We start from the raw sequence: 27709 nt of genomic DNA, 5'->3' as shown, positions 1-27709 counted from the left end.
CACAGGTTCTTGCTCTAACTTCGCAGTGTGATATGTGGTTGCATGTTGCATACGGTGTCTAGCTTGTAATGCTTCTAATTAGGGTAAATTGCATCTGCTTAGTTTACACATTATACCTGTGAATATGACATGCCTTCCTATTTTTGGTACACACTACATCTATGTGTTAACCTTGTTCTTACATGAAACTACCTCTCTTCTGTATCCTGCATCAATCACTTACGATGAGTCACCTTTATTCGTTGCATATTGCATATTATTTCTAGCCTGTTGCCATGTATTGCTTCTAATTTGGTCAAATACATTTGTTAGGGCACCCTTTTAATTTGGCAGAGTGGTATTGTTTTCATCTTTCATATGGTTTCTAGCTTGCATTGATTCTAACAAGTTCAAGCACCTTGTGCTTAGTTTACACTTTATACATCATACATGTCAATATGTCATGCCGTCCTATTTTTCATACAAAATCCATCCTCCTACCATGCGGCTGCCTTACATGAAAGTGGTGTTCGTCAGTATCATGCATCAATGAGTTCTGAAGAGCAAATTTTATTCATTTTTCTTGTGGGTTTGACTTGACAACGCAAAATCAAGAAAGAGGAGGGAAAAGAGTAAGGAAGGCGATGATGGTGGTCCTCTGCAGCAACGTAAACGGAGCATCTGTACCGATTCTCCTTGTACTGATAGTGCATTACAAGGTCCAAGTCTCCGCTCCCCTACTCCACCATCCAAGGTGCTTGCTCTAACTTGGAAGTGTGATATCTGGTTGCATGTTGCATATGGTGTCTAGCTTGTATTGCTCCTAGTTAGTGTAAACTGCATCTACTTAGCTTACACATGATACGTGTGAATATGACACGCTTTCCTGTTTTTGGTACATACTATATCTGTCTATCACACCATGTTCTTACATGAAACTACTCTTTTTGTGTATCCTGCATCAGTCACTTATGATGGAACACCTTTAAGTTGGCAGTGTGATATTGGTTTGTGTCTTGAATATGTTTTCTAGCATGTATTGCTTCTAGTTTGATGAACGCCACCTATGACGAGACATTTTTAACTTGGTAGAGTGATATTGATTGCACCTTTCATATGGTGTCTAGTTTGCAGTGATTCTAATTTGTTGAAGTGCCTTCTACTTAGTTACCACATAATAGGTGTGAATATGTCAAGCCATCCATTTTTTCGTACATATTCCATCCTCGTATCATGACTTTGCCTTTCATCAGAGTAGTGTTCGTCAGTATCATGCATCAATGAGTTCTGAAGAGCAAATTTTATTCCTTTTTCTTGTGGGTTTGACTTGACAAGGCAAAATCAAGAAAGAGGAAGGAAGGCGATGATGGTGGTCCTCTGTAGCAACGTAAATGGAGCATCTGTACCGATTCTCCTTGTACTAATAGTGCATTACAAGGTCCAAGTCTCCGCTCCCCTACTCCACCATCCAAGGTGCTTGCTCTAACTTGGCAGTGTGATATCTGGTTGCATGTTGCATATGGTGTCTAGCTTGTATTGCTCCTAATTAGTGTAAACTGCATCTGCTTAGCTTACACATGATATGTGTGAATATGGCACGCTTTCCTGTTTTTGGTACATACTATATCTGTCTATCACACCGTGTTCTTACATGAAATTACTCTTCTTGTGTATCCTGCATCAGTCACTTATGATGGAACACCTTTAAGTTGGCAGTGTGATATTGGTTTGCATCTTGAATATGATTTCTAGCATGTATTGCTTCTAGTTTGATGAACGCCACCTATGACGAGACAATTTTAACTTGGGAGAGTGATATTGATTGCACCTTTCATATGGTGTCTAGTTTGCATTGCTTCTAATTTGTTGAAGTGCCTTCTGCTTAGTTACCACATCATAGGTGTGAATATGTCAAGCCGTCCATTTTTCATACATATTACATCAAAGTATTGATTGTCTGTATCATGCATCAATGAGTTCTGAAGAGCGATTTTATTCTTTTGTGTTGCAGGTATGGCTTCACATGGCAAAGTCAAAAAAGAGCAAGGAAAATAATATAGTAGGGAGTGGTGTTACTCATCAGGAGAAACAGAAAAGGATATGTCATCCAGATTCTGCTGGTACTTATAGTGCAGTAGAAGGTCCAAGTCCACCGGCTAAATCTACAAACACAATATCACCTGCTCCACCAGCTGCAGCATCCGCTTCAACTGTACCAGCATCTCAACGAGTTACTCGTTCATTTGCTCCGGAACTGGCTAGTTCCCAAGCTGCCTTCACACCTAACACTACTTCCGAAGCATTGCTGACACAACAGGACTTGGCAAGATCAGATGAACCTCACGAGAATCAACACCAAGATGGTACCTGACCGAGTCAAGTTGCAGTTGCATGCTCCTTTATATGTACTCTCGCAGTTTGATGTACACTAACACTTTCCATATTCGTTGTTGAACTAGCACCACGACGCAAGCGGAAACAGACATCAGGGATAATGCTTGATAGATTAACAAAATCTAAAGGAGGAAGAATGGAGATCCATTTTGAGGCAGGTTTAAAAATGCCACATGATGCTACAGAGTCAGCCAAGTTAGTATCAAAGGCAGTCGTTGCCGTTAGGTGTCATGCACGTATCCTCCCAACGTGGATCCAGTACAGGAATGAGAAAGATAATACCCGGTTTAACACCTTCCTTGACCATTTATCCGAAAGTAATGTTATTCATTGCAATTAGTAATATTGTCTTGCTCTGTCCCATAATTTCTAGCTTCCTCCTAATAAGACTCACATTCTTTTTTCAACAGATGAGGTTCAAGTTGGATCCGAAAGATGATGCAACTAAACAAGCATGCACTCATGTTTTTCAGCCTGCTCTGCGACAGTATCGGTACCACCTTAGAAAATCTCACTTTGAAGGCAAGGCTAACAATGAAATCACCCAAACATCTCCAGTGGAATATATTACAGATGAAGACTGGGCAGCCCTTGTTAAACACTGGTCTGATCCAAAGTATCAGGTAGGCTATATGTATTTGATCAGACCACATATTGAACTTGTATTTATGTATGTGCCTTACAAGTGTATCTTCTTCTAGGCTAACTGTTTGAAGAACAAGACCAACCGTTCTAAAGTGAAATTCCAACACACAACAGGATCTCGTAGCTATATTGCACACTGTGAGGCTCTTGTAAATAGCTGCTACTTCTTTTTTCTGTGCCATATTATCGTATCTATGTTGACTTGTTCCAAATACAGAGGAAAGCCTGTGTGGACCAAAAAGAACCTGAACCGAATGAAGTGCAAATCTTCAAGGATTGCCACACCAGCAAGATGAAGGGCATGAGCACACCAGTTGAAGCCGATGTTGTAAGTCCTTACTCCTCCTGCCTTTGAACTCATTGGTACTATGATGTGTTCATTTAACTACTTGGTTTGCAGCCAATGTCAGTTACTTTGTTCACTTTTATACATGGTTGTCTTAACGTATCATTTCATCTTACATGGTTTAAAAGAGATGAAGGATATTCTTTTGGTCTTGATCTGTATTCTAGTTGTTATGTTCACATGCGCACACAATGATAAAATAGCATGTTTGTTTTATATCTGTTTTCCCATGATATGAATGATGTCATACTATGTTCATCTACTTTAAACCATGTCTCTTTATCCTTACATGTCAAGGAATGTGAGGAAATAGACAATATAGTAGGCATGCTACATGGACATATGTTCCGAAAGTGATTTTATTATGTAGTTGGCACTACAATACATGCTAATGTATTACAGTAGTTCATCAAAATAAGTTATGTATAAACGTGTAACCTACTTTGTTTGTTTTTGTCTCATTAGTAACTTATCTGGTACACTAATCTACAAGTTCAAATTTTCAGGAAGCTATGGAAAAATGATTGAACAGCCACAACCACCTGAAGGTGACGAGGCTACCACAGGCACAATGTCACCTCTTGCTGCAGTGTGTCAGTATCTCTCCACTAACAGTGCAAAAAGCACCTTCCTGCATAATTCTGGGTTGGTTGTCAAGGTAACCTCGTCCAAATATCCTACTGAACAAAATCTTCCTGCTAGACAGAGTGATATATCTGTGCTCCAAACACAAGTCCAATCCCTAATGGACGTCGTTTTGGAAACAAGAATAGTGGTTGACACATGTTGTCAAGATATGAATGGTTTTGAAACCAGACTATCAGACATTCGCTTCGTTGTTCAAGAGCAATGGCGGAAAAAGGTGAAGATCATGCTGCTCCATCAGATTCTACAGCCTGAAAGATGAGCACTCAAGTCAAATGATCTGTGCTTCTATACATCTGATGGTGCTTTGATTTGCAAGGACTGTAAACTTTATGCCAACATGCCTTCTGTTGTATGGTTGGAATTTATTTTGTTGTGATACAGCATTAATGATGCTGCCAAAGGCTGCAATAATTATGACGCCATTTTTGTATAGTGTAGGTTTATCTTAGTAATGTGTTCGACCGAAAGCTTCGTAGGAGCCCAACATGCCAACATTTTTCGGGCCCATTCCAATTGGGCTAAAAACAATTATGGGCCGAAATTTGCATGTAGCCCACTAAAAATATTTGGGCCTAAATCAGCATAAGATTTCATATTTTTCTGGTAGGCCTGTGCCCATAGTGGGCCTTTAACAGGCCTAAACATAATTTGGGCCCTCAGTAACAATAGGCCGTTTACAAGTGTAAATATCTCGAGCCCATAAAAAATATGGGCCTTTAAAAGACCGAAAGTGAGATTGGGCCCTGATTGTGCCAAATAACCCACTTGTCTTAGGCTCTTAGCAAGCCGAAATGATGGCCCATTTATGATGCGGATCTTTCACTGGCCAAAATTCGGACGGGCCATAAATGCGCCGACCTAATACACGGGCCTTTAACAGGCCGGAAGTTCGGTCGGGCTAGATTATCGTCATTTTTATATGGGCCGTTAATGGTCCCGATGTGATGTTGGGCCACATATGGCCCATGGATTTCGTCCAACGTTAACAAGCCGAAAATCACAACAGGCCGAAAGTGGCCCAAATCTATAGTGGGCCTCTAATAGGCCGAATTTCATACATGGCCGAATATGACCCAAATCCTTCACAGTCGTTTATGTGCTGAAAGTTTCAATGGCCTGTAAATGGGCCCAAATGAAGCAGGACCTTTAACAGGCTGGAAATACACCGGGCCGTAATTCAGACCATATACTTAGCGAACTGTTAACGGGCCAGAAGTGACCATGGGCCGCGATGATGACAAGTTTAGGACAGGTCGTTGACGGCCCGATTTGACACTAGCCATACGAGCCTTAACTGAGAATGTTGGGCCTTTAGCTGGGCCGGCCCATTATGATTTGCAAAATCTTGTGGGCCTTTAGCTGGGCAGGCCCATTATGATCTGCAAAATCTTGTGGGCCTTTAGCTGGGCCGGCCCATTATGGCCCGCAAAATCTCATGGGCCTTTAGCTGGGCCGGCCCATTATGATACACAAAATCTCATGGGCCTTTTGCTGGGGCGGCCCATTATGGACCGCAAAATCTTGTGGGCCTTTAGTTGGGCCGGCCCATTTAAACTTTATGGTCCACTTTTGGGCCGGTCCACGTGTCAACATGTCATAGGCGCATCTCGCCCATTGGATGAGTGACACCTGTGTCAACGCGGAGCTAACATGTTTTTTCCGTCAGCCAATTAGAATTTTACATGTGGAAAATCCCCATTGGTCCGGGTTGTTAACGGGTTATCAGATCCAAAACCGGACCCGTTAGCTTAACGGCATTCTGTTACGGTGGATGCCACGTGTCGGTCACCCTTGACGAAAGCACTTCTGTAACGCGCGATTTATCGTCATGGAAGTGGACACTTCCGTGATGATAATTTTGGTAATGTCATGGAACACTTCTACGACAGCACAGGTATGACTATCTTGGTTTTGTCATAAATTTGTCATGGATGTACATGCATGACAAAAAACGTGACCTACTGTGACAAACATGTATCGTCACAAAAGTGTATTTTTTTTTGTAGTGCGTCAAAGATGAAAGATCTCTAACAACGATGATGCGAAGATTCCATGATTGGTACATGAAAACCTATAGAGAGTCTGGGGGGAATATTTTGATGCTGGGAGTTAAAGAGGAGCATGACCTCGTTGGAAATGATCTGTTAAATGTTCCATTTGAGGAGTTCTTCCAGGTTTTCAATCAGAAGGCCCTCAATAAATTAACGGTCACTTGCTACTGTCTGTAAGTACTACTTCTGTCATTAAGTCTCTATATATAGGTCAGCTCTTTCATTGCATGTATTTATAATTATCCTCACTATATTATGCAGATTGGAGATCGCCAAATTGAAGAAAAGAAAAATCGGTGATATTGGGTTCATTAACGCAAATGTCATAGATGCATATTCGCTTGAATTTCAGGAAAAATATACTGAGGCCAACTTGCTACGATCGTTGGTATTAAATCAAAACAAAGCTATAATACTCTTTCCTTACAACTTCAAGTGAGTGTTACTTTCTTGTGCATATTCGGTTTCCCTTATTAGTGGAGGTTATAGTAATGTAATTGATGGGTTATGGATGCGTGCGCAGGTTCCACTATATTCTCCTAGAGATTAAGCTTGAGCAGGGACTAGTAACTGTCTTAGACTCGAGACAAAAAGATCCCCGGGAGTATGCGGACATGACTCAAATGCTCGAGAAGTAAGTTAAATCGATCATTATCGCACCATATCGGCAACTTTGTTCACTTCCTGATATCAAGTAATTGGTTTCTTTGTCTGGTAGGGTTTGGAAAAAATTCACCTCAAAAGCTCCGGGACTGCCGAAGAAGCTGCAATTTAAACACCCGAAAGTAAGTACTACTAGCATGTTCCGCGCATCTCCTAGTGATTCAAGCGCTAGTTTCATCAATACCATTTAGCATGCTTGCTTATTAGTTTGATTACCTTTATTTCTTGTAAAGTGGTTGTGGCAGGAAGCCGGGAATAATTACTGTGGATACTACGTTTGTGAGTCCATCCGCCACACGGCCTGTGAGCGGGGCTACACTAAAAACAATATGAAGTGCATAAGCAATAATATCATAATTTTATTTTATTACCATCATTTGTGTTGAGTTTCATTCATTCATATATATGTATTGACCCCCTTCTTCAAATTAGATGTTTTGGATGCGGGATGAACTCCTAGCACCAGATCGCATGCGAGCAATTCAAGAGGAATTGGCGGCATTCTTTCTTGACCACGTGATCGATAAAGACGGAGAATACCATGTGGACCCTGAGTTCATATATAATTAGGGGATTATATTGTAAGAGATCTTATATTGTATATATGTAGCCAGTAGCGTCGGAGAGATATACGAAAACTTGTTGTTTGACCAATCTCTCGAAGAAGGAGAGGTCGATATCACTTCTCTCTGTATGCATATGTTCACGACGATCTTCTGTTTCCTTCATTTTTGCTTTACTAGCTAGCGTGTCGAGTCCTGTCTATACGTATAGTACGTAGCGTCGACCAATCACGGAGATAAGAGAGGAGACTTCTCTCTATTAATTAGCTAACTAACACAATATATGAAACACCCAAATTAACCCCCCAAAACCCCCAAAACCCACCCCTTTAAAAAAACAAAAACCCCAACTCCTGTGAGCTGCTGACGCGTGGATGCCTATTGGTCCTGGTTCGTGCCACCAACTGGGACCAAAGAGCCTCCTGCCTGGGCTCGCCGCACCAGCCACGTGGAGGCCCATCTGTCCCGGTTCGTGTAAGAACCGGGACTAAAGGCCTAGGGTTTTAGTAATGACCCTTTAGTCCCGGTTCAACAACCGGGACAAATGGCCCTTAGGAACCGGGACAAATGGCCCTTTTTCTACTAGTGAAAAGTCAAAGGAGTTTAGCCGAGCTTTAATATCGGAAATGCCCTCTATAGAGCCAGCCACTTGCACCCGAGCTTTATGCCGGACTGCTTCTGAGGTGATGCACCAACTCGGGCTTGGGCTGATTGTTTGCGGATTTTATTTTTGATTGATGCAATTTATTTACTGACGAGATATATAGCCAGTAGCCCTCAAGGTGTGTGTCGGCCTAAAATCCAAGATGCACATTAGAGGAGATAGTGACTGGCGGACGAGCCCTTCAGAGAGGGTCTCGAGAAGTCGCCGTAATATACTAGCTTGATGCCGGATATGTCCTAGATAGTTCCTATTGTTATCCGAAGATGCATTTGCCAATAGTTCGTTCAAGCTAAACATTGAGCACTTTGAATTTTTTGTATTGAATAGGCAATGCAGTAGCCTCCGAGACAATGGTCGGGTGGCAACACCAGATCAGGGGATTGATGTTCCCCTTTAATATTAGTAAATGATAAGCCCGAAGACCAGTAGCCCCCGAGCCTTAATGTGGGCATGAGTGGCCGAATTAAGGATCGATATCCGGAGTAAAATCACAAATTATGTGTAATGATTCTATGTATATAAGTACTCTACATCATTAATGCTCGGATCCACACTGTACAAAAATTTGTTGACCGGCCATCGGCTGCAACCTCCTCGGCCAGTAGCTGGGGAGTGTTTGTCCCACTTTATAAAGCCTTTATTAGGGAAAATATTTATGACAAACAAGGCAATCCGGCCATACGGTTTTATAAACAAAGGTATGCGAAGAGAATGCTATATTACTATTTAATGTAAGAAACATCTTCCAAAGAAAGTAGTCCCGTTATCGGTTCCTTTCTTTGGGTTGTCATGCCAACCATGATCATGAAACCTCACCTCCGATCAATGCAGGAGAAAAATATTGAGGATTTAGTTTGGGGAAAGTTCCCGAACTATGTGGTCTTTAGCAAACCTAAATTTTCACTTGCGTCGTTGCCGACCAATTATATCCTTTAAGACCACTAGCTTTCGGCTTCACCCAGTCTGAGGTACTAAGTCGGATGACCCGGTAGTAACAATCAAAGAGGTGCTCCCTTTACTGCCTAGCCGAACAATCGGGAGCGTAGGGGTAAGCACAGGAGCCAGGCAACCCAGCATGGCCAAAATCTTAAGTCAAATTGATGCATATTTATGCCTTTATAATGATGATTACAGAAGGCAGCTGTTACATCTCCAACGTATCTATAATTTTTGATTGTTCCATGCTATTCTATTATCTGTTTTGGATGTTTAATGGGCTTTAATATACCTTTTTATATTATTTTTGGGACTAACCTATAACCGAAAGCCCAATGCAAATTGTTGTTTTTTGCCTATTTCAGTGTTTCGAAGAAAAGGAATATCAAACGGAATGAAACCTTCGCGAGGATCGTTTTTGGAACAAACACAATCCAGGAGACTTGGAGTGGACGTCAAGGAAACAACGAGGAAGCCACAAGGTAGGAGGGTGCGCCCCCACCCTCGTGGGCCCATCGCAGCTCCACCGGCCTACTTATTTCACCTATATATAGTATTATACCCTGAAACCTTCAGGGAGAGCCACGAAACACCTTTTCCACCGCCGCAACCTTCTGTACCCGTGAGATCCCATCTTGGGGCCTTTTCCGGCGATCTGCCGGAGGGGGATTCGATCACGGAGGGCTTCTACATCAACACCATAGCCTCTCCGGTGATGTGTGAGTAGTTTACCACAGACCTTCGGGTCCATCGCTATTAGCTAGATGGCTTCTTCTCTCTCTTTGGATCTCAATACAAAGTTCTCCTCGGTCTTCTTGGAGATCTATTCGATGTAACTCTTTTGCGGTGTGTTTGCCGAGATCCCATGAATTGTGGGTTTATGAACTTGATTATCTATGAATATTATTTGATTCTTCTCTGAATTCGTATATGCATGATTTGATATCTTTGCAAGTCTTTTTGAATTATCGGTTTAGTTTGGCCTACTGGATTGATCTTTCTTGCAATGGGAGAAGTGCTTAGCTTTGGGTTCAATCTTGCGGTGCTTGATCCTAGTGACAGAAAGGGAAACGACACGTATTGTATTGTTGCCATCGAGGATAAAAATATGGGGTTTATATCATATTGCTTGAGTTTATCCCTCTACATCATGTCATCTTGCCTAATGCATTACTCCGTTCTTATGAACTTAATACTCTAGATATATGCTGGATAGCGGTCGATGTGTGGAGTAATAGTAGTAGATGCAGAATCGTTTTGGTCTTGTCACGGACGTGATGCCTATATTCATGATCATTGCCTTATATATCATCATAACTATGCGCTTTTCTATCAATTGCTCGGCAGTAATTTGTTCACCCACCGTAATACATGCTATCTTGAGAAAAGCCACTAGTGAAACCTATGGCCCCTGGGTCTACTTTACATCATATAAGTTTCCAATCTACAATTCTAGTTTACTATTTATTTTGTAATCTTTATTTTCCAATCTTTACCACAAAAATACCAAAAATATTTATCTTATTATCTTTATCAGATCTCACTTTTGCAAGTGGCCGTGAAGGGATTGACAACCCATTTATCACGTTGGTTGCAAGGTTCTCATTTGTTTGTGCTGGTACTAGGTGATTTGCGTGTAGTCTCCTACTAGATTGATACATTGGTTCTCAAAAATCGAGGGAAATACTTATGCTACTTTGCTGCATCACCCATTTCTCTTCAAGGGAAAACCAACGCATGCTCAAGAGGTAGCAAGATGGATTTCTGGCGCCGTTGCCGGGGAGATCTACACACAAGTCAAGACATACTAAGTATCCCTCGCATTACATTATTTGCCATTTGCCTCTCGTTTTCCTCTCCTCCACTTCACCCTTTGCCATTTTATTTGCCCTTTTTTCATTCATCTCTTTTTGCTTACTTATTTTGTGCTTTCTTGTTGGATTAATTGTTTGTCACAATGGCTCCACCTAAAAGCATTGATCCCAACCTTAGAAGGTTGGAAGAAATTGAAAAGAATGTTATAAGTTTTATGTCTTTGCAGTTTGAGCATAATAATTTCTCCAGAAATGAGCTTAAAGAACAAAAAAGTTTCATGGAGTACATGAATAAAGAGCTCGATGATATGTCTAAGGAATTTTATGGTTTGAAAACTCAGTTTGCTCATCTTGAAAACTTGATAGCCCAAATTTCGGATAAGCAAGCCACCTTAGTTAATAAGATGGCCGCTAAACCGGAAGATCTAGATAATAATAATAATGATGATGATGAAGATCTAAAAGTGATTGATGTGTCTCCTATTAAATCTTTGTTTTCCAATATGAATCTTGATAAAGATGGGACTGGAGATGAGGCAACTTTAGTTAAAAGGCGTCCCAATTATTCAGACTTTCTAGATCTTGATGCAAAAATTGGTAAAAGTGGGATTGAAGAGGTCAAAACTTTACATAGCAATGAACCCACTATTTTGGATTCAAGGAATTTAATTATGATAATTATTCTTTAATAGATTGTATTTCCTTGTTGCAATCCGTGTTAAATTCTCCTCATGCTTATAGTCAAAACAAAGCTTTTACTAAACACATCGTTGATGCTTTAATGCAATCCCATAAATAAAAGCTTGAACTAGAAGTTTCTATCCCTGGAAAACTTTATGATGAGTGGGAACCTACTATTAAAATTAAGATGAAAGATTATGAATGTTATACTTTATGTGATTTGGGTGCTAGTGTTTCCACAATTCCAAAAACTTTGTGTGATGTGCTAGGTTTCCGGGAATTTGATGATTGCTCTTTAAATTTGCATCTTGCAGATTCCATCATTAAGAAACCTATGGGAAGGATTAATGATGTTCTTATTGTTGCAAATAGGAATTATGTGCCCGTAGACTTCATCGTTCTTGATATAGATTGCAATCCTACATGTCCTATTATTCTTGGTAGACCTTTCCTTAGAACGATTGGTGCAATTATTGACATGAAAGAAGGAAATATTAGAATCCAATTTCTGTTAAGGAAAGGCATGTAACACTTTCCTAGAAAGAAAATTAAATTACCTTATGAATCTATTATGAGAGCCACATATGGATTGCATACCAAAGATGACAATACTTAGATCTATCCTTGCTTTTATGCCTAGTTGTTGGGGAACGTAGTAATTTCAAAATTTTCCTACGCACACGCAAGATCATGGTGATGCATAGCAACGAGAGGGGAGAGTGTTGTCTACGTACCCACGCAGACCGACTGCGGAAGCGTTGACGCAACGTAGAGGAAGTAGTCCTACGTCTTCCCGATCCGACCGATCCAAGCACCGTTACTCCGGCACCTCCGAGTTCTTAGCACACGTACAGCTCGATGACGATCCCCTGGCTCCGATCCAGCAAAGCGTCAGGGAGGAGTTCCGTCAGCACGACGGCGTGGTGACGATCTTGATGTTCTACCGTCGCAGGGCTTCGCCTAAGCACTGCAACAATATGACCGAGGTGGAATATGGTGGAGGGGGGCACCGCACACGGCTAAGGAACGATCACGAGGATCAACTTGTGTGTCTATGGGGTGCCCCCTGCCCCCGTATATAAAGGAGTGGAGGAGGGGAGGGCCGGCCCTCTCTATGGCGCGCCCTAGGGGAGTCCTACTCCCACCGGGAGTAGGATTCCCCCTTTCCTAGTCCAATTAGGAGTCCTTCCATGTATTAGGAGTAGGAGTCAAGGCAAGGGAAAAGAGGAGAGAAGGAAGGAGGGGGCGCAGCCCTTCCCCCTAGTCCAATTCGGACTAGGCCTTGGGGGGCGCCCAAACTCTCCTATCTCTTTCCCCTAAAGCCCAATAAGGCCCATATACTCCCCGGCGAATTCCCGTCACTCTCCGGTACTCCGAAAAATACTCGGATCACTCGGAACCTTTCCGATCTCCGAATATAGTCGTCCAATATATCGATTTTTACGTCTCGACCATTTCGAGACTCCTCTTCATGTCCCCGATCTCATCTGGGACTCCGAACTCCTTCGGTACATCAAAACTCATACACTCATAATATAACTGTCATCGAAACCCTAAGCGTGCGGACCCTACGGTTCGAGAACAATGTAGACATGACCGAGACACGTCTCCGGTCAATAACCAATAGCGGGACCTGGATGTTCATATTGGCTCCTACATATTCTACGAAGATCTTTATCGGTCAGACCGCATAACAACATACGTTGTTCCCTTTGTCATCGGTATGTTACTTGCCAGAGATTCGATCGTCGGTATCCAATACCTAGTTCAATCTCGTTACCGGCAAGTCTCTTTACTCGTTCCGTAATACATCATCTCGCAACTAACTCATTAGTTGCAATGCTTGCAAGGCTTATGTGATGTGCATTACCGAGAGGGCCCAGAGATACCTCTCCGACAATCGGAGTGACAAATCCTAATCTCGAAATACGCCAACCCAACATATACCTTTGGAGACACCTGTAATGCTCCTTTATAATCACCCAGTTACGTTGTGACGTTTGGTAGCACCCAAAGTGTTCCTCCGGCAAACAGGAGTTGCATAATCTCATAGTCATAGGAACATGTATAAGTCATGAAGGAAGCAATAGCAACATACTAAATGATCGGGTGCTAAGCTAATGGAATGGGTCATGTCAATCAGATCATTCAACTAATGATGTGACCTCGTTAATCAAATAACAACACTTTGTTCATGGTTAGGAAACATAACCATCTTTGATTAACGAGCTAGTCAAGTAGAGGCATACTAGTGACACTCTGTTTGTCTATGTATTCACACATGTATTATGTTTCCGATTAATACAATTGTAGCATGAATAATAAACATTTATCATGAAATAAGGAAATAAATAATAACTTTATTATTGCCTCTAGGGCATATTTCCTTCAGTCTCCCACTTGCAATAGAGTCAATAATCTAGATCACATCACCATGTGATTAACATCGATAGTTCACATCATCATGTGATTAACACCCATAGTTCACATCGCCATGTGACCAACATCCAAAGGGTTTACTAGATTCAGTAATCTAGTTCACATCGCTATGTGATTAACACCCAAGGAGTACTAAGGTGTGATCATGTTTTGCTTGTGAGAGAATCTTAGTCAACGGGTCTGCCACATTCAGATCCGCATGTATTTTGCAAATTTCTATGTCAACAATGCTCTGCATGAAGCTACTCTAGCTAATTGCTCCCACTTTCAATATGTATCTAGACCGAGACTTAGAGTCATCTAGATTAGTGTCAAACTTGCATCGGCGTAACCCTTTACGACGAACCTTTTTCACTTCCATAATCGAGAAACATATCCTTATTCCACTAAGGATAATTTTGACCGCTGTCCAGTGATCTACTCCTAGATCACTATCGTACTCCCTTGCCAAACTCAGTGGTAGGGCATACAATAGATCTGGTATACAGCATGGCATACTTTATAGAACCTATGACTGAGGCATAGGGAATGACTTTCATTCTCTTTCTATCTTCTGCCGTGGTCGGGCTTTGAGTCTTACTCAACTTCACACCTTGTAACACAGGCAAGAAACCTTTTCTTTGACTGTTCCATTTTGAACTACTTCAAAATCCTGTCAAGGTATGTACTCATTGAAAAAACTTATCAAGTGTCTTGATCTATCTCTATAGATCTTGATACTCAATATGTAAGCAGCTTCATCGAGGTCTTTCTTTGGAAAATTCCTTTCAAACACTCCTTTATGCTTTGCAGAATAATTCTACATTATTTCCGATCAACAATATGTCATTCACATATATTTATCAGAAATGTTGTAGTGCTCCCACTCACTTTCTTGTAAATACAGGCTTCACCACAAGTCTGTATAAAACTATATGCTTTGATCAACTTATCAAAGCGTATATTCCAACTCCGAGATTCTTGCACCAGTCCATAGATGGATCACTGGAGCTTGCATATTTAGTTAACACCTTTAGGATCGACAAAACCTTCTAGTTGCATCGTATACAACTCTTCTTTAGTAAATCCATTAAGGAATGCAGTTTTGTTTATCCATTTGCCAGATTTCATAAAACGCGACAATTGCTAACATGATTCGGACAGACTTAAGCATAGATACGAGTGAGAAACTCTCATCGTAGTCAACACCTTGAACTTGTCGAAAACCTTTTGCGACAATTCTAGCTTTGTAGATAGTTACACTACTATCAGCGTCCGTCTTCCTCTTGAAGATCCATTTATTTTCTATGGCTTGCCGATCATCGGGCAAATCCATCAAATTCCATACTTTGTTCTCATACATGGATCATATCTCAGATTTCATGGCCTCAAACCATTTCGCGGAATCTGGGCTCATCATCGCTTCCTCATAGTTCGCAAGTTCGTCATGGTCTAGTAACATGACTTCCAGAACAGGATTACCGTACCACTCTGGTGCGGATCTCACTCTGGTTTACCTACGAGATTTGGTAGTAACTTGATCTGAAGTTACATGATCATCATCATTAGCTTCCTCACTAATTGGTGTAGTAGCCACAGGAACAGATTTCTGTGATGAACTACTTTCCAATAAGGGAGAAGGTACAATTACCTTATCAAGTTCTACTTTCCTCCCACTCACTTCTTTCGAGAGAAACTCCTTCTCTAGAAAAACTCCGAATTTAGCAACAAAAGTCTTGCCTTCGGATTTGTGATAGAAGGTGTACCCAACAGTCTCCTTTGGGTATCCTATGAAGACATATTTCTCCGATTTGGGTTCGAGCTTATCATGTTGAAACTTTTTCATGTAAGCATCGCAGTCCCAAACTTTAAGAAACGACAGCTTAGGTTTCTTGCCAAACCATAGTTCATATGGTGTCATCTCAACGGATTTAGATGGTGCCCTATTTAACGTGAATGCAGCTGTCTCTAATGCATAACTCCAAAACGATAGTGGTAGATCGGTAAGAGACATCATAGATCGCACTATATCCAATAAAGTACGGTTATGACGTTCGGACACACCATTATGCTGTGGTGTTCCATGTGGCATGAGTTTGTGAAACTATTCCACATTATTTTAATTGAAGACCAAACTCGTAACTCAAATATTTTACCTCTGCGATCATATCGTAGAAACTTTCATTTTTGTTACGATGATTCTCCACTTCACTCTAAAATTCTTTGAACTTTTCAAATGTTTCAGACTTATGTTTCATCAAGTAGATATCCCCATATCTGCTCAAATCATCTGTGAAGGTCAGAAAATAATGATACCTGCTGCAAGCCTTAATATTCATCGGACCACATACATCAGTATGTATGATCTCCAACAAATCTGTTGCTTGCTTCATTGTTCCGGAGAACGGCGTTTTAGTCATCTTGCCCAAAAGGCATGGTTCGCAAGCATCAAGTGATTCATAATCAAGTGATTCCAAAATCCCATCAGTATGGAGTTTCTTCATGCGCTTTACACCAATATGACCTAAACGGCAGTGCTATAAATAAGTTGCACTATCATTATTAACTTCGCATCTTTTGGTTTCAATATTATGAATATGTGTATCACTATGATCGAGATCCAATGAACTTGTTTCATTGGGTGTATGACCATCGAAGGTTTTATTCATGTAAACAGAACAACAATTATTCTCTAACTTTAATGAATAACCGTATTGCAATGAACATGATCAAATCATATTCATGCTCAACGCAAAAACCAAATAACACTTATTTAGGTTCAACGTTAATCCCGAAAGTATAGGGGAGTGTGCGATGATGATCATATCAATCTTGGAACCACTTCCAACACACATCGTCACTTCACCCTTAACTAGTCTCTGTTTATTCTGCAACTCCCGTTTCGAGTTACTAATCTTAGCAACTGAACTAGTATCAAATACTGAGGGTTTGCTATAAACACTAGTAAAGTACACATCAATAACATGTATATCAAATATACTTATGTTCACTTTGCCATCCTTCTTATCTGCCAATCACTTGGGGTAGTTCCACTTCCAGTGACCAGTCCCTTTGCAGTAGAAACACTTAGTCTCAGGCTTAGGACCAGACTTGGGCTTCTTCACTTGAGCAGCAACTTGCTTGCTGTTCTTCTTGAAGTTCCCCTTTCTTCCCTCTGCCCTTTTCTTGAAACTAGTGGTCTTGTCTACCATCAACACTTGATGTTTTTCTCGATTTCTACCTTCGTCAATTTCCGCATTACTAGTGACACTCTGTTTGTCTATGTATTCACACATGTATTATGTTTCCGATTAATACAATTCTAGCATGAATAATAAACATTTATCATGAAATAAGGAAATAAATAATAACTTTATTATTGCCTCTAGGGCATATTTCCTTCACTAGCTAGGGGCGTTAAACGGTAGCGCTTGTTAGGAGGCAACCCAATTTTATTTTTGTTCATTGATTTTTGTTCCTGGTTATTAATAAATAAACCATCGATCCTCTGTTATGATTGTATTTTATGTTTTAATTAGTGTTTGTGCCAAGTAAAACCTTTAAGATCTTCTTGGGTGATTGTTATTTGATCTTGCTGGAAAAAAATAGAAAGTAAACACCCGCGAGAATAATTTTCATTTTTTACCAGAGAGCGATAAAATACCAATTCCAACTACAGTAGATCAATATACAAATTATTTAGGACGTCTTAATATCTCAGGATTTGTGGAGTTACATAAATATTCGAAACCTACAGATTGGTACAGACTATTCTGTTTTTGATAGATTCTATTTTTCGTGTGTTGTTTGCTTATTTTGATGAATCTATGGCTAGTATCGGGGGTATGAACCATAGAGAAGTTGGAATACAGTAGGTTTAACACCAATATAAATAAATAATGAGTTCATTATAGTAACTTAAGGTGGTGATTTGTTTTCTTATACTAACGGAGCTCATGAGATTTTTTGTTGAGTTTTGTGTTGTGAAGTTTTCAAGTTTTGGGGTAAAGATTTGATGGATTTTGGAACAAGGAGTGGCAAGAGCCTAAGCTTGGGGATGCCCCAGGCACCCAAGGTAAAATCCAAGGACAACCAAAAGACTAAGATTGGGGATGCCCCGGAAGGCATCCCCTCTTTCTTCTTCGTCTATCGGTAACTTTACTTGAGGCTATATTTTTATTCACCACATGATATGTGTTTTGCTTGGAGCGTCTTGTATAATTTGAGTCTTTGCTTTTTAGTTTAACACAATCATCCTTACTATATACACCTTTTGGGAGAGACACCATGAATCAGAATTTATTAGAATACTCTATGTGCTTCACTTATATCTTTTAGCTAGATAATTTTGCTCTAGTGCTTCACTTATATTTTTTAGAGCACGGTGGTGGTTTTATTTTGTAGAAATTATTGATCTCTCATGCTTCACTTATATTATTTTGAGAGTCTTTTAGAACAGCCTGGTAATTTGCTTTGGCTATAAAATTAGTCCTAATATGATAGGCATTCAAGATGGGTATGATAAAAACGTTCATATAGAGTGCATTGAATACTATGATACTTGATAGATGTTTTGAGATATAAAGGTGGTAATGTTAGAGTCATGCTAGTTGGGTAATTTTGAAATTGAGGAATACTTGTGTTAAAGTTGGAAAGTCCCGTAGCATGCATGTATGGTAAACATTATGTGACAAATTTGAAGCATGGGGTGTTCTTTGAGTGCTTTCCTTATGAGTGGCAGTCGGGGACGAGCGATGGTCTTTTCCTACCAATCTATCCCTCTAGGGGCATGCGTAGTAGTACTTTGCTTCGAGGGATAATAAACTTTTGCAATAAGTATATGAGTTCTTTATGACTAACGTGAGTCCATGGATCATACGTACTCTTACCTTTCCGCAAATTGCTAGCCTCTACGGTACCGTGCATTGCCCTTTCTCACCTTGAGAGTTGGTGCAAACTTCGCCGGTGCATCCAAACCCCGTGATACAATACGCTCTATCACACATAAGCCTCCTTATATCTTCCTCAAAACAGCCACCATACCTACCTATTATGGCATTTCCATAGCCATTCCGTGATATATTGCCATGCAACTTTCCACCGTTCCGTTTATTATGACACGCTCCATCATTGTCATATTGCTTTGCATGATCATGTAGTTGACATCGTATTTGTGGCAAAGCCACTTTCATAATTCTTTCATACATGTCGCTCTTGATTCATCGCATATCTCGGTACACCGCCGGAGGCATTCACATAGAGTCATATTTTTGTTTTAGTATCGAGTTGTAACATTGATTTATGAGTAAATAAAAGTGTGATGATCATTATTAGAGCATTGTCACATGTGAGGAGAAAGAAGGATGGAGACTATGAAATAAAAAAGAGGCCAAAGAATTCCAAAAAAGAGGCCAAAGAAGCCCAAAAAAAGAGAAAAAGAGAGAAGGGACAATGTTACTATCCTTTTTCCACACTTGTGCTTCAAAATAGCACCATGATCTTCATGATAGAGAGTTTCTTATTTTGTCACTTTCATATACTAGTGGGAATTTTTCATTATAGAACTTGACTTGTATATTCCAATGATGGGCTTCCTCAAAATGCCCCTAGGTCTTCGTGAGCAAGCAAGTTGGATGCACACCCACTTAGTTTCTTTAGATGAGCTTTCATACACTTATAGCTCTAGTGCATCCGTAGCATGGCAATCCCTACTCCTTGCATTGACATCAATTGATGGGCATCTCCATAGCCCGTTGATTAGCCGCGTCAATGTGAGACTTTCTCCTTTTTTGTCTTCCCACATAACCCCCACCATCATATGCTATTCCACCTATAGTGCTATATCCACGGCTTGCGCTCATGTATTGCGTAAGGGTTGAAAAGGCTGAAGCGCGTTAAAAAGTATGAACCAATTGCTCGGCTTGTCATCGGGGTTATGCATGATGGGCGCATTTTGTGTGACGAAAATAAGCATGACCAAACTATATGATTTTGTAGGGATAAGCTTTCTTTGGCTATGCTATTTTGATAAGACATAATTGCTTGGTTAGCATGCTTGAAGTATTACTATTTTTATGTCAATATTAAACTTTTATCTTGAATCTTTTGGATCTGAACATTCATGCCACAATAAAGAATTACATTGAAAATTATGTTAGGGAGCATTCCACATCAAAAATTCTGTTTTTATCATTTACCTACTCGAGGCCGAGCAGGAATTAAGCTTGGGGATGCTTGATACGTCTCCAACGTATCTATAATTTTTGATTGTTCCATGCTATTATGTTATCTGTTTTGGATGTTTAATGGGCTTTAATATAACTTTGATATTATTTTTGGGACTAACCTATTAACCGAAAGCCCAGTGCAAATTGTTGTTGTTTTTGCCTATTTCGGTGTTTCGCAGAAAAGGAATATCAAACGGAATCCAAACGGAATGAAACCTTCGCGAGGATCATTTTTGGGACAAACACAATCCAGGAGACTTGGAGTGGACGTCAAGGAAGCGGCAAGGAAGCCACGAGGAAGGAGGGCGCGCCCCCCACCCTCGTGGGCCCCTTGCAGCTCCACCGACCTACTTTTTTCGCCTATATATACTCTTATACCCGGAAACCTTTGGGGAGAGCCACGAAACACCTTTTCCACCGCCGCAACCTTCTGTACCCGTGAGATCCCATCTTGGTGCCTTTTCCAGCGATCTGCCGGAGGGGGATTCGATCATGGAGGGCTTCTACATCAACACCATAGCCTTTCCGATGATGTGTGAGTAGTTTACCACAGACCTTCGGGTCCATAGTTATTAGCTAGATGGCTTATTCTCTCTCTTTGGATCTCAATACAAAGTTCTACTCGATCTTCTTAGAGATCTATTCGATGTAACTCTTTTGCGGTGTGTTTGCCGAGATCCGATGAATTGTGGGTTTATGAACTTGATTATCTATGAATATTATTTGATTCTTCTCTAAATTATTATATGCATGATTTGATATCTTTGCAAGTCTCTTTGAATTATCGGTTTAGTTTGGCCTACTAGGTTGATCTTTCTTGCAATGGGAGAAGTGCTTAGCTTTGGGTTCAATCTTGCGGTGCTCGATCCCAGTGACAGAAAGGGAAACGACACGTATTGTATTGTTGCCATCGAGGATAAAAAGATGGGGTTTATATCATATTGCTTGAGTTTATCCCTCTACATCATGTCATCTTGCCTAATGCGTTACTCCGTTCTTATGAACTTAATACTCTAGATGCATGCTGGATAGCGGTCGATGTGTGGAGTAATAGTAGTAGATGCAGAATCGTTTCGGTCTACTTGTCACGTACGTGATGCCTATATTCATGATCATTGCCATAGATATCATCATAACTATATGCTTTTCTATCAATTTGCTCGGCAGTAATTTGTTCACCCACCGTAATACATGCTATCTTGAGAGAAGCCACTAGTGAAACCTATGGCCCCCGGGTCTACTTTACATCATATAAGTTTCCAATCTACAATTCTAGTTCACTATTTATTTTGCAATCTTTATTTTTGCAATCTTACCACAAAAATACCAAAAATATTTATCTTATTATCTTTATCAGATCTCACTTTTGCAAGTGGCCGTGAAGGGATTGACAACCCCTTTATCGCGTTGGTTGCAAGGTTCTTATTTGTTTGTGCAGGTACTGGGTGATTTGCGTGTAGTCTCCTACTGGATTGATACCTTGGTTCTTAAAAACTGAGGGAAATACTTATGCTACTTTGCTGCATCACCCTTTCCTCTTCAAGGGAGAACCAACGCATGCTCAAGACGTAGCAGCAGCCCTCATATATTAAATACAAACACCGATGATATGTTTATTTTGACTCCGTTGCGACCGTTTATCAGTTGAAAGTGGCCCATCGTCGGCTTCCACCCCCTTATAGATGCTACACAGGGTGTTTCCGCAATAAAAAAACAACACTTAGCCGATGTCTCGGTGCCAGAAGGCGGTTGTGTTAGAGGAAATGAGGCAATCAGATATGCCGGCTTTATAACTTCACTTAGTCATAGGACCTTTAAACTAGGGAAGCTAGCTACGAGCCCCCGGTTAGTGTTCGGCACCGACCAAAGTTTAGCCATTAATACTTCAGTCGATGTTATGAAAGGCCCATCATTTAACACGGGGTAATCGGGATCGATCTATAGTTTGACACCATCATTGGATCACTGACTAGTTTATGCCCATTGTGATAGTCAAGTTTTGGCTTTCTCCACTGATGTGCTTAACCATTCGAGCTGGAAGCACAATCGCAGTGGTTCTCCCTTCGCACACCTAGCCGAACAAAGCAGAACATAGGAGGCAAGCACAGGAGCCGGGCAACCCAACTATTGACCAAAGACACAATTCAAAACCGATGTATATAAAGCAGTATCCGAGAATGTTTTGCCGAGGAGTCCATGGAATACCTTGGCTTTTGGTGGGTTCGGCTCTAGCCCTGCCCCTCTTTGATATTACCGAAGCTTTAAAGGTGTCTGGCATTGTACTGCGAGACTTATGCTGGAGACACACAAAAAATGCCATAAGCTTGGAAAACCAAAAAACTCCAGTAAAAACTTTATGTCCGAAGTAAATCAAGTTTTTTGCGCCAATCCGAAATTGGTCTTTAAAAAAATGTGCTTCTGTCGTGCTTTAACATGACACATCCAATCTCAAGACTTCAAGCGGGTCAGCCTATGGCTTCAACCTCCTATCCCAAAGGCGGAGTACTTCTCGTTAGGCCAGTTTAGCAAACTAAACTCGAACGGCTTTGAGAGATAAACTAGGCTTCCCGGCTATTGACCACACACTCACGTCGAAAAAAGGAGTGATAGAAAAAGACTTTGCAACGACTAAGAAGAAAACTTTTATTATACAATGGCTCATAAAATTTAAGAGCCCCCAGTTAACTTGGGAAAGAAAGTGCTTTTAACAAACAATGTTTGTTGACAAACTAAGTTTTTAACACAAATATAATGTTTGGTCAAACCGAACAAGAATTAAAAAAACTGAGCATGAAAGCGACTTAGCTGGTTAATGTGCTCGGTGTCGATGCGCGGCCCGATCATACGGTGGGACGAGGTCCCAGCCCCCAAGCCGGTCCTGAGGTGGCGGAGCGAAGAGCTCGGCACTTTGAAGTGGCGACATAGTACGGATAAGGTAGCAAGGTGGAACCCCCAGTCCGACTGAGGCGACGGAGCAGGCCAGCAGTATGACGCCGAAGTCCCCGGTGTGGGTTAATGAAGTAATGATGAAGCCGCGTTCTAGCCGAGGTGACGTGGTACGTCGGTATGCCGAGGTGACAGAGCTGCCCAACGCGGATCATTTACATGTGCACAGAAAATAGTGCAAGCCTGAGTTAATAGTAATAATAATAAATTAAAAAAATCATTGCATAATTAATAGTTGATGCAAAGTGAGTAATAAAAGAAATATGGCTCGTGTGCCGAACACTCGATGAGGTAGAGCTCTCTCAGCGATGCCGAAGTCCCCAAGACGACTGAACATGTCGGTATAGCAATTAGACCAACAAAGTGATCACGCGAGCCAATTTATGCCGATTGGGACGATGACATCGGCTTGCCGAAGTGACCGCGTGATGCGGTCGAAGCCGATTACCTACACATGTAAAATAGTGCAGCCCAAAAAATAATAATAAACCAGTGAAGGTCGTACGTCTTCGCTAATTTTGCAGAAAAGTCCTTGTGGTTTTCGGTATTACACCCGCGGTCCTTTTTAAAGTGAGAAAATGTTTCGAGCCCAGATCCGGCCCGCCCAGGCCCGAGTGCCGCGGCCGCCACCACCGCCGCCTGACCCCGAGCTCCTTCTCCCGTGCGGTTCCTCCCTGGCCTCCCTGCCGCCGCCCAACCTCCACCAGCCGCGCCTCCCACCACATCCCGCCGGCAGCCCAGAAACGCCGCGCCGCCTGCCGCCCCTACCTAGCAGCACGACCCCGACTCCTTCCACCACCCGTGTTGTTGCGCTCCTCCCGCGTATGGGCACCAGCGTCAGATCCAGCCACCGCAGAGCCCTGCGTCGCCAACCACCGCCTACAGCGCTGGATCCGGTCGTCCCCGACCATCTACCACCTTCTTCTACCTTGAGCCGTAGGAGAGATCCCTCCTCTCTTTGTAGTTCGGCGCTGGAAGCCAGGCTCATGGACCACGCCGCCGTGACCGGATGGGCCGTTCTCCTCCTCCCTTCTTCCTCACATGCGAGCATGCGCAGCTCACATGTCGCTCACTTCTCTGTTGAGGAGGTGAGCAGGTGCTCCACCGCCTTCCTCCGGCTGTCACCTCCACGACACCCACCCACATGGTGGACCGCAGTGAATACCTCGGCCATCTCACGGTGAAAATCCCAGCCGGCGGGTGAAAATCCCAGCCGACGCGGACTTGCAATTTGTTCCGTGTGTGTGCAATACTCCAAGTGCAGTGCATCGGCCACGCTGCTTAGGCATCACGGGAGTTGCAGTTCGGTGCCCAGTCCCATAAGGAGCAGTGGCAAAAGTTTGATTTGTGCAATTTAAGGTTCAGTTTTCAGTTCAGCTCCCTGTTTCACGGGATATGTGTAGTTCATTACTGCGTGCTAGCAGATTCAGTGTTGTTGTGTGTGTGCAGTGCTGTTTATCGGTGGGGCAATCTGGCTGGCGGCCATGTGTTGTTCTTGCTCCTACCTCGGATCCAATTCTCCATGACATCCAGGTCTGCGACTGTGGTTTGGGCAGCACATGCAGCTGACAGAGCGGTGTTGGTTCAGCTCGTTGGCATGCGGCTCTGTACCGCGGGCGTGCAGCTCACCAGTGTCACGCTTGCAGTTCCTTGGCGTTGGCAACCAATAGTTGTTAGCGTGCCTCTCTAGGCTCCTACCATAGACCTGGATATGTGGATAGATTTCATTTATTGAATGGTTCGTTGATGCACGAGTAAACTAGCAAAGCGGCATCCTGCTTATGTAGCTTTCCGTCCATTGACTAGTCAGCTATCCATGCAACTGGTAATGACTGTGCAGCAGCCAAACTTAAATAAAAATCATACATCCGGCCTCTAATCCCTTGCAATTGATTATATATTTTAACAAACACAAGATGACGAAACATCATTTAATTTTAAGAGAATCAATAAATTATAGAAACTGAAGTGGCATATATATGACAGTCTGATCTGTAGGCCTTTTATGTTTTTTTCCAAAAGCAGAGAAGGCAAAAGAATCTCATCTCCAAAGTGTTCAGTGCAGAGAAGATGAACCATGCAAAAACTCAGGGTGGACCATGGTGGCTTCACTGCTGGCGGAACGGCAGAGGGCTTGGCTGCTACCAGGGTGATTCGAAGGGAGTGTATAGGTAGAGTTTTTGCAGCCTTTGCATGAACATGATTAATGGTAGCTTCTATTCCATGACATGATTTTACAGCTGTAATGATATGTTTCATGCGAGAGGACATAAATTTGCATCATATTTTTCTGTCCAGTTAGTTCCAAATTACAATGTTGAGTGGTCCAGTGAGTAGTGCTTCTATAAGCAAGGGAAAGATAGAATGATGCACGATTCTGCAGGTTAGACGAGCCGCTGACAAAGACAGGCCTCTATTCTGATTTTTTACTTGCAAAGATGGACCATCAGCTACATAATATGTTGGCTAAACTCTCACAGGTCGCTAACAATTTTTATATATCGGCATCTTGGTAATTGGCATTGGTGGTATTGTCTTTTGGTTCAACAGAATGTTGTTCAAGTGAAAATGCAGAGGAACATGTTGAACAAAAGATGTGGTATAAAAGGGAAAGGACATCCTAAACAGTACAATGATGCAAGTTCAGATTTATATGCTGTCTTCCCTGCCTCATGAATATGCTAGCATGGTTGTCTTCTAGATTATGCACATGTCTTTGTTTTCCATATACTGTCGACGCATTGTGTAGTATGTACTAATTCTAGGGAGACTGATCTCATACTGTTCACTCTTCAGAATTAGTATTTATAAGTTTTTGTGTGATTTTAGTACCTCAGTTAAGAAATAAACATTAGCCTTCTCTAAAGAGGTTTGCTGCCTTGCCTTTTATAATTCTATTAATTTATATTAATCTCCTTGCATAGAACTTCTGTTGCATTACTCCCCCATTGCTGTTAGTGGCCCTGTCACAAGAGATTGTTGTAAATCCTCAATATGTGTTTGATGTAAAACAATGTCCAATCTACTACATGGTGTCTCAGTCTCAAGTTCATAATTTTTGTATCATTTGAATTGTATACAACAAGATACAAAAGCAGTAGGTCTCCAGCCGGCACAAAAATGCAGACTTGATTTGTTTCAGTTCCTTAATACATCTACTACAACCTACAAGAGACCCTATCTAAGAAAACAAAATCAAGGACCAATGTACTTCTGACATTATTTCTCATTAATATCAAATTAGAATAACATTGATGGAACATATTCTTTTTCTCTCCTTGCTTGAGTTAATGGAGTACAGTATTGCATTTTGCTGAGATGTTCTGCTCAATGTAGGTTTGGAGCCGACCAAGGAAGTCACAGTTTAAGAGCTCGAGGAGGAGGGGCGTGTGGAGGTTCCCGCCGCCAGTGGCTGCACTGCTGGTCTTCGTCGCCTACTCCTGTCAGATCCAGCATAACCTATCCTATCGGTTCTCCATCGCTTCACTCTGCTTCATGTGCATATGTGCAGAGAAGATGACGACCCCGCCCCTGTTCTTCGCCAGCCACACTCTCCCTTATGCGGTAAGAAATCTCAAGAAATGCCCTTTTCGTTTACATGAACATCAAACCTACTTTTTTGTTTGATGTTGGTGCATGTCCTGCCTGATATGTGTGTTTGGCTGCTGCTGTGTGATTGCTGGCTGTGTTGCTACTTGTGGCAATAGTTATTTTGTTTAAGTATGTGGGACAACAATGCTTCCGTCTTTTGGTGGAATCATTTTCCTTTTAATTTAATTACCTGAGAAAAAATTCTATATTTTCTTACTTCCCTTTCTCTGGTTTTCATGGCTAACTATTTGAAGTTATCTGTTCACTTAAGCAGTTCTTGCCTGCGGGCAAGTTTTTGTATGTTCATCTAATAATGGAAAAGATTCAGACCTTCAATTTTGTAGGAACGATTTTATTGCTCGAGTAAGATATGTGTTTACCAAAGAACATGAGAAGGGCAAGTTTTTATACATTGGAACTTTCATTACCCCCAGTATTTTAGTCCTTTTCCTTGCATCTTGCTCCCAGGAATCCTTGAGTGTATAGGTTCTCTCCATTGAAACCGTTTGGGTAGAATATACTCATGGTGGTATAGTTGTTTTACCAGTATTATAATTCAGCTGTGCAAAATTTAATTGCGGCTGTAAGGATTCAGGTTTGTCTCATGGTAAACCTTATCAGTTAGACCTGGTAAAAGTTGAATACTGCATCCATTTATATTATATTCTGCTGAATAATATATCAAATTATTCTTCTCTTTTACGGCGGTTTGCTAACTTATTTTGCATAGCATTTCTAACAGCATCAAGTGTGTTCTTTGATGAATCCTAAACAGATATAGACGTACATCTTTGATTAGGCCACCTAATCAGTTTACTTTATCTAATAGATTGAAAGTTTTTTGGTTTCTATTTATGGTGAAACAAATGGGTTCCTCACAATTTAGTTGATGGTAAAGAGTTAGTGAAGCCGACATTCCAAATTACTTTACTAGATTAATCGTATTGCACTTACCTTTCATAGAATATGAATATTTACTTTGGTTTTCATATCACATCTTTAAGATATTTAGTTGAATCTGCTTCTGTTGGCACCCAAAAGTTTATCAAACTATTTTACTTTTCCTTTATGCAACATTGATTTACAAAAAATAATCAACCTTATTTCTGACGTTTACAAAATTATATTAAAAATATTGCACAG

The 27709-nt window shown here is 41.3% G+C and overlaps 1 protein-coding gene across 5 annotated transcripts; it reads left to right on the top strand.

Annotated features, from left to right (window-relative positions):
• Positions 1 to 23538: 23538 nt before the first annotated feature.
• Positions 23539 to 27268, top strand: LOC125555699. 5 transcript variants are annotated; one of them, XM_048718571.1, is made up of 4 exons: positions 23539 to 24063; positions 25001 to 25146; positions 26312 to 26539; positions 26895 to 27268. In XM_048718571.1, the coding sequence occupies exons 1-3, from the start codon at positions 23554 to 23556 to the stop codon at positions 26493 to 26495; spliced, it is 840 nt and encodes a 279-aa protein (XP_048574528.1). In that variant the 5' UTR covers positions 23539 to 23553; the 3' UTR covers positions 26496 to 26539; positions 26895 to 27268. The 5 variants fall into 5 exon arrangements, 2 of the variants coding, with proteins under 2 accessions (XP_048574528.1, XP_048574526.1); XM_048718569.1 differs by lacking the exon at positions 26895 to 27268 and having other exon boundaries at positions 26312 to 26782; XR_007304825.1 differs by lacking the exon at positions 26895 to 27268 and having other exon boundaries at positions 23555 to 24334; positions 24425 to 25146; positions 26312 to 26782.
• Positions 27269 to 27709: the final 441 nt, after the last annotated feature.

This window comes from Triticum urartu, chromosome 1 (assembly GCF_003073215.2).
Source record: "Triticum urartu cultivar G1812 chromosome 1, Tu2.1, whole genome shotgun sequence".
NCBI classification, from domain to species: domain Eukaryota; kingdom Viridiplantae; phylum Streptophyta; class Magnoliopsida; order Poales; family Poaceae; genus Triticum; species Triticum urartu.
The sequence above is the reverse complement of the archived record's forward strand: the minus strand, read 5'-3'. Positions and strand labels throughout refer to the sequence as shown.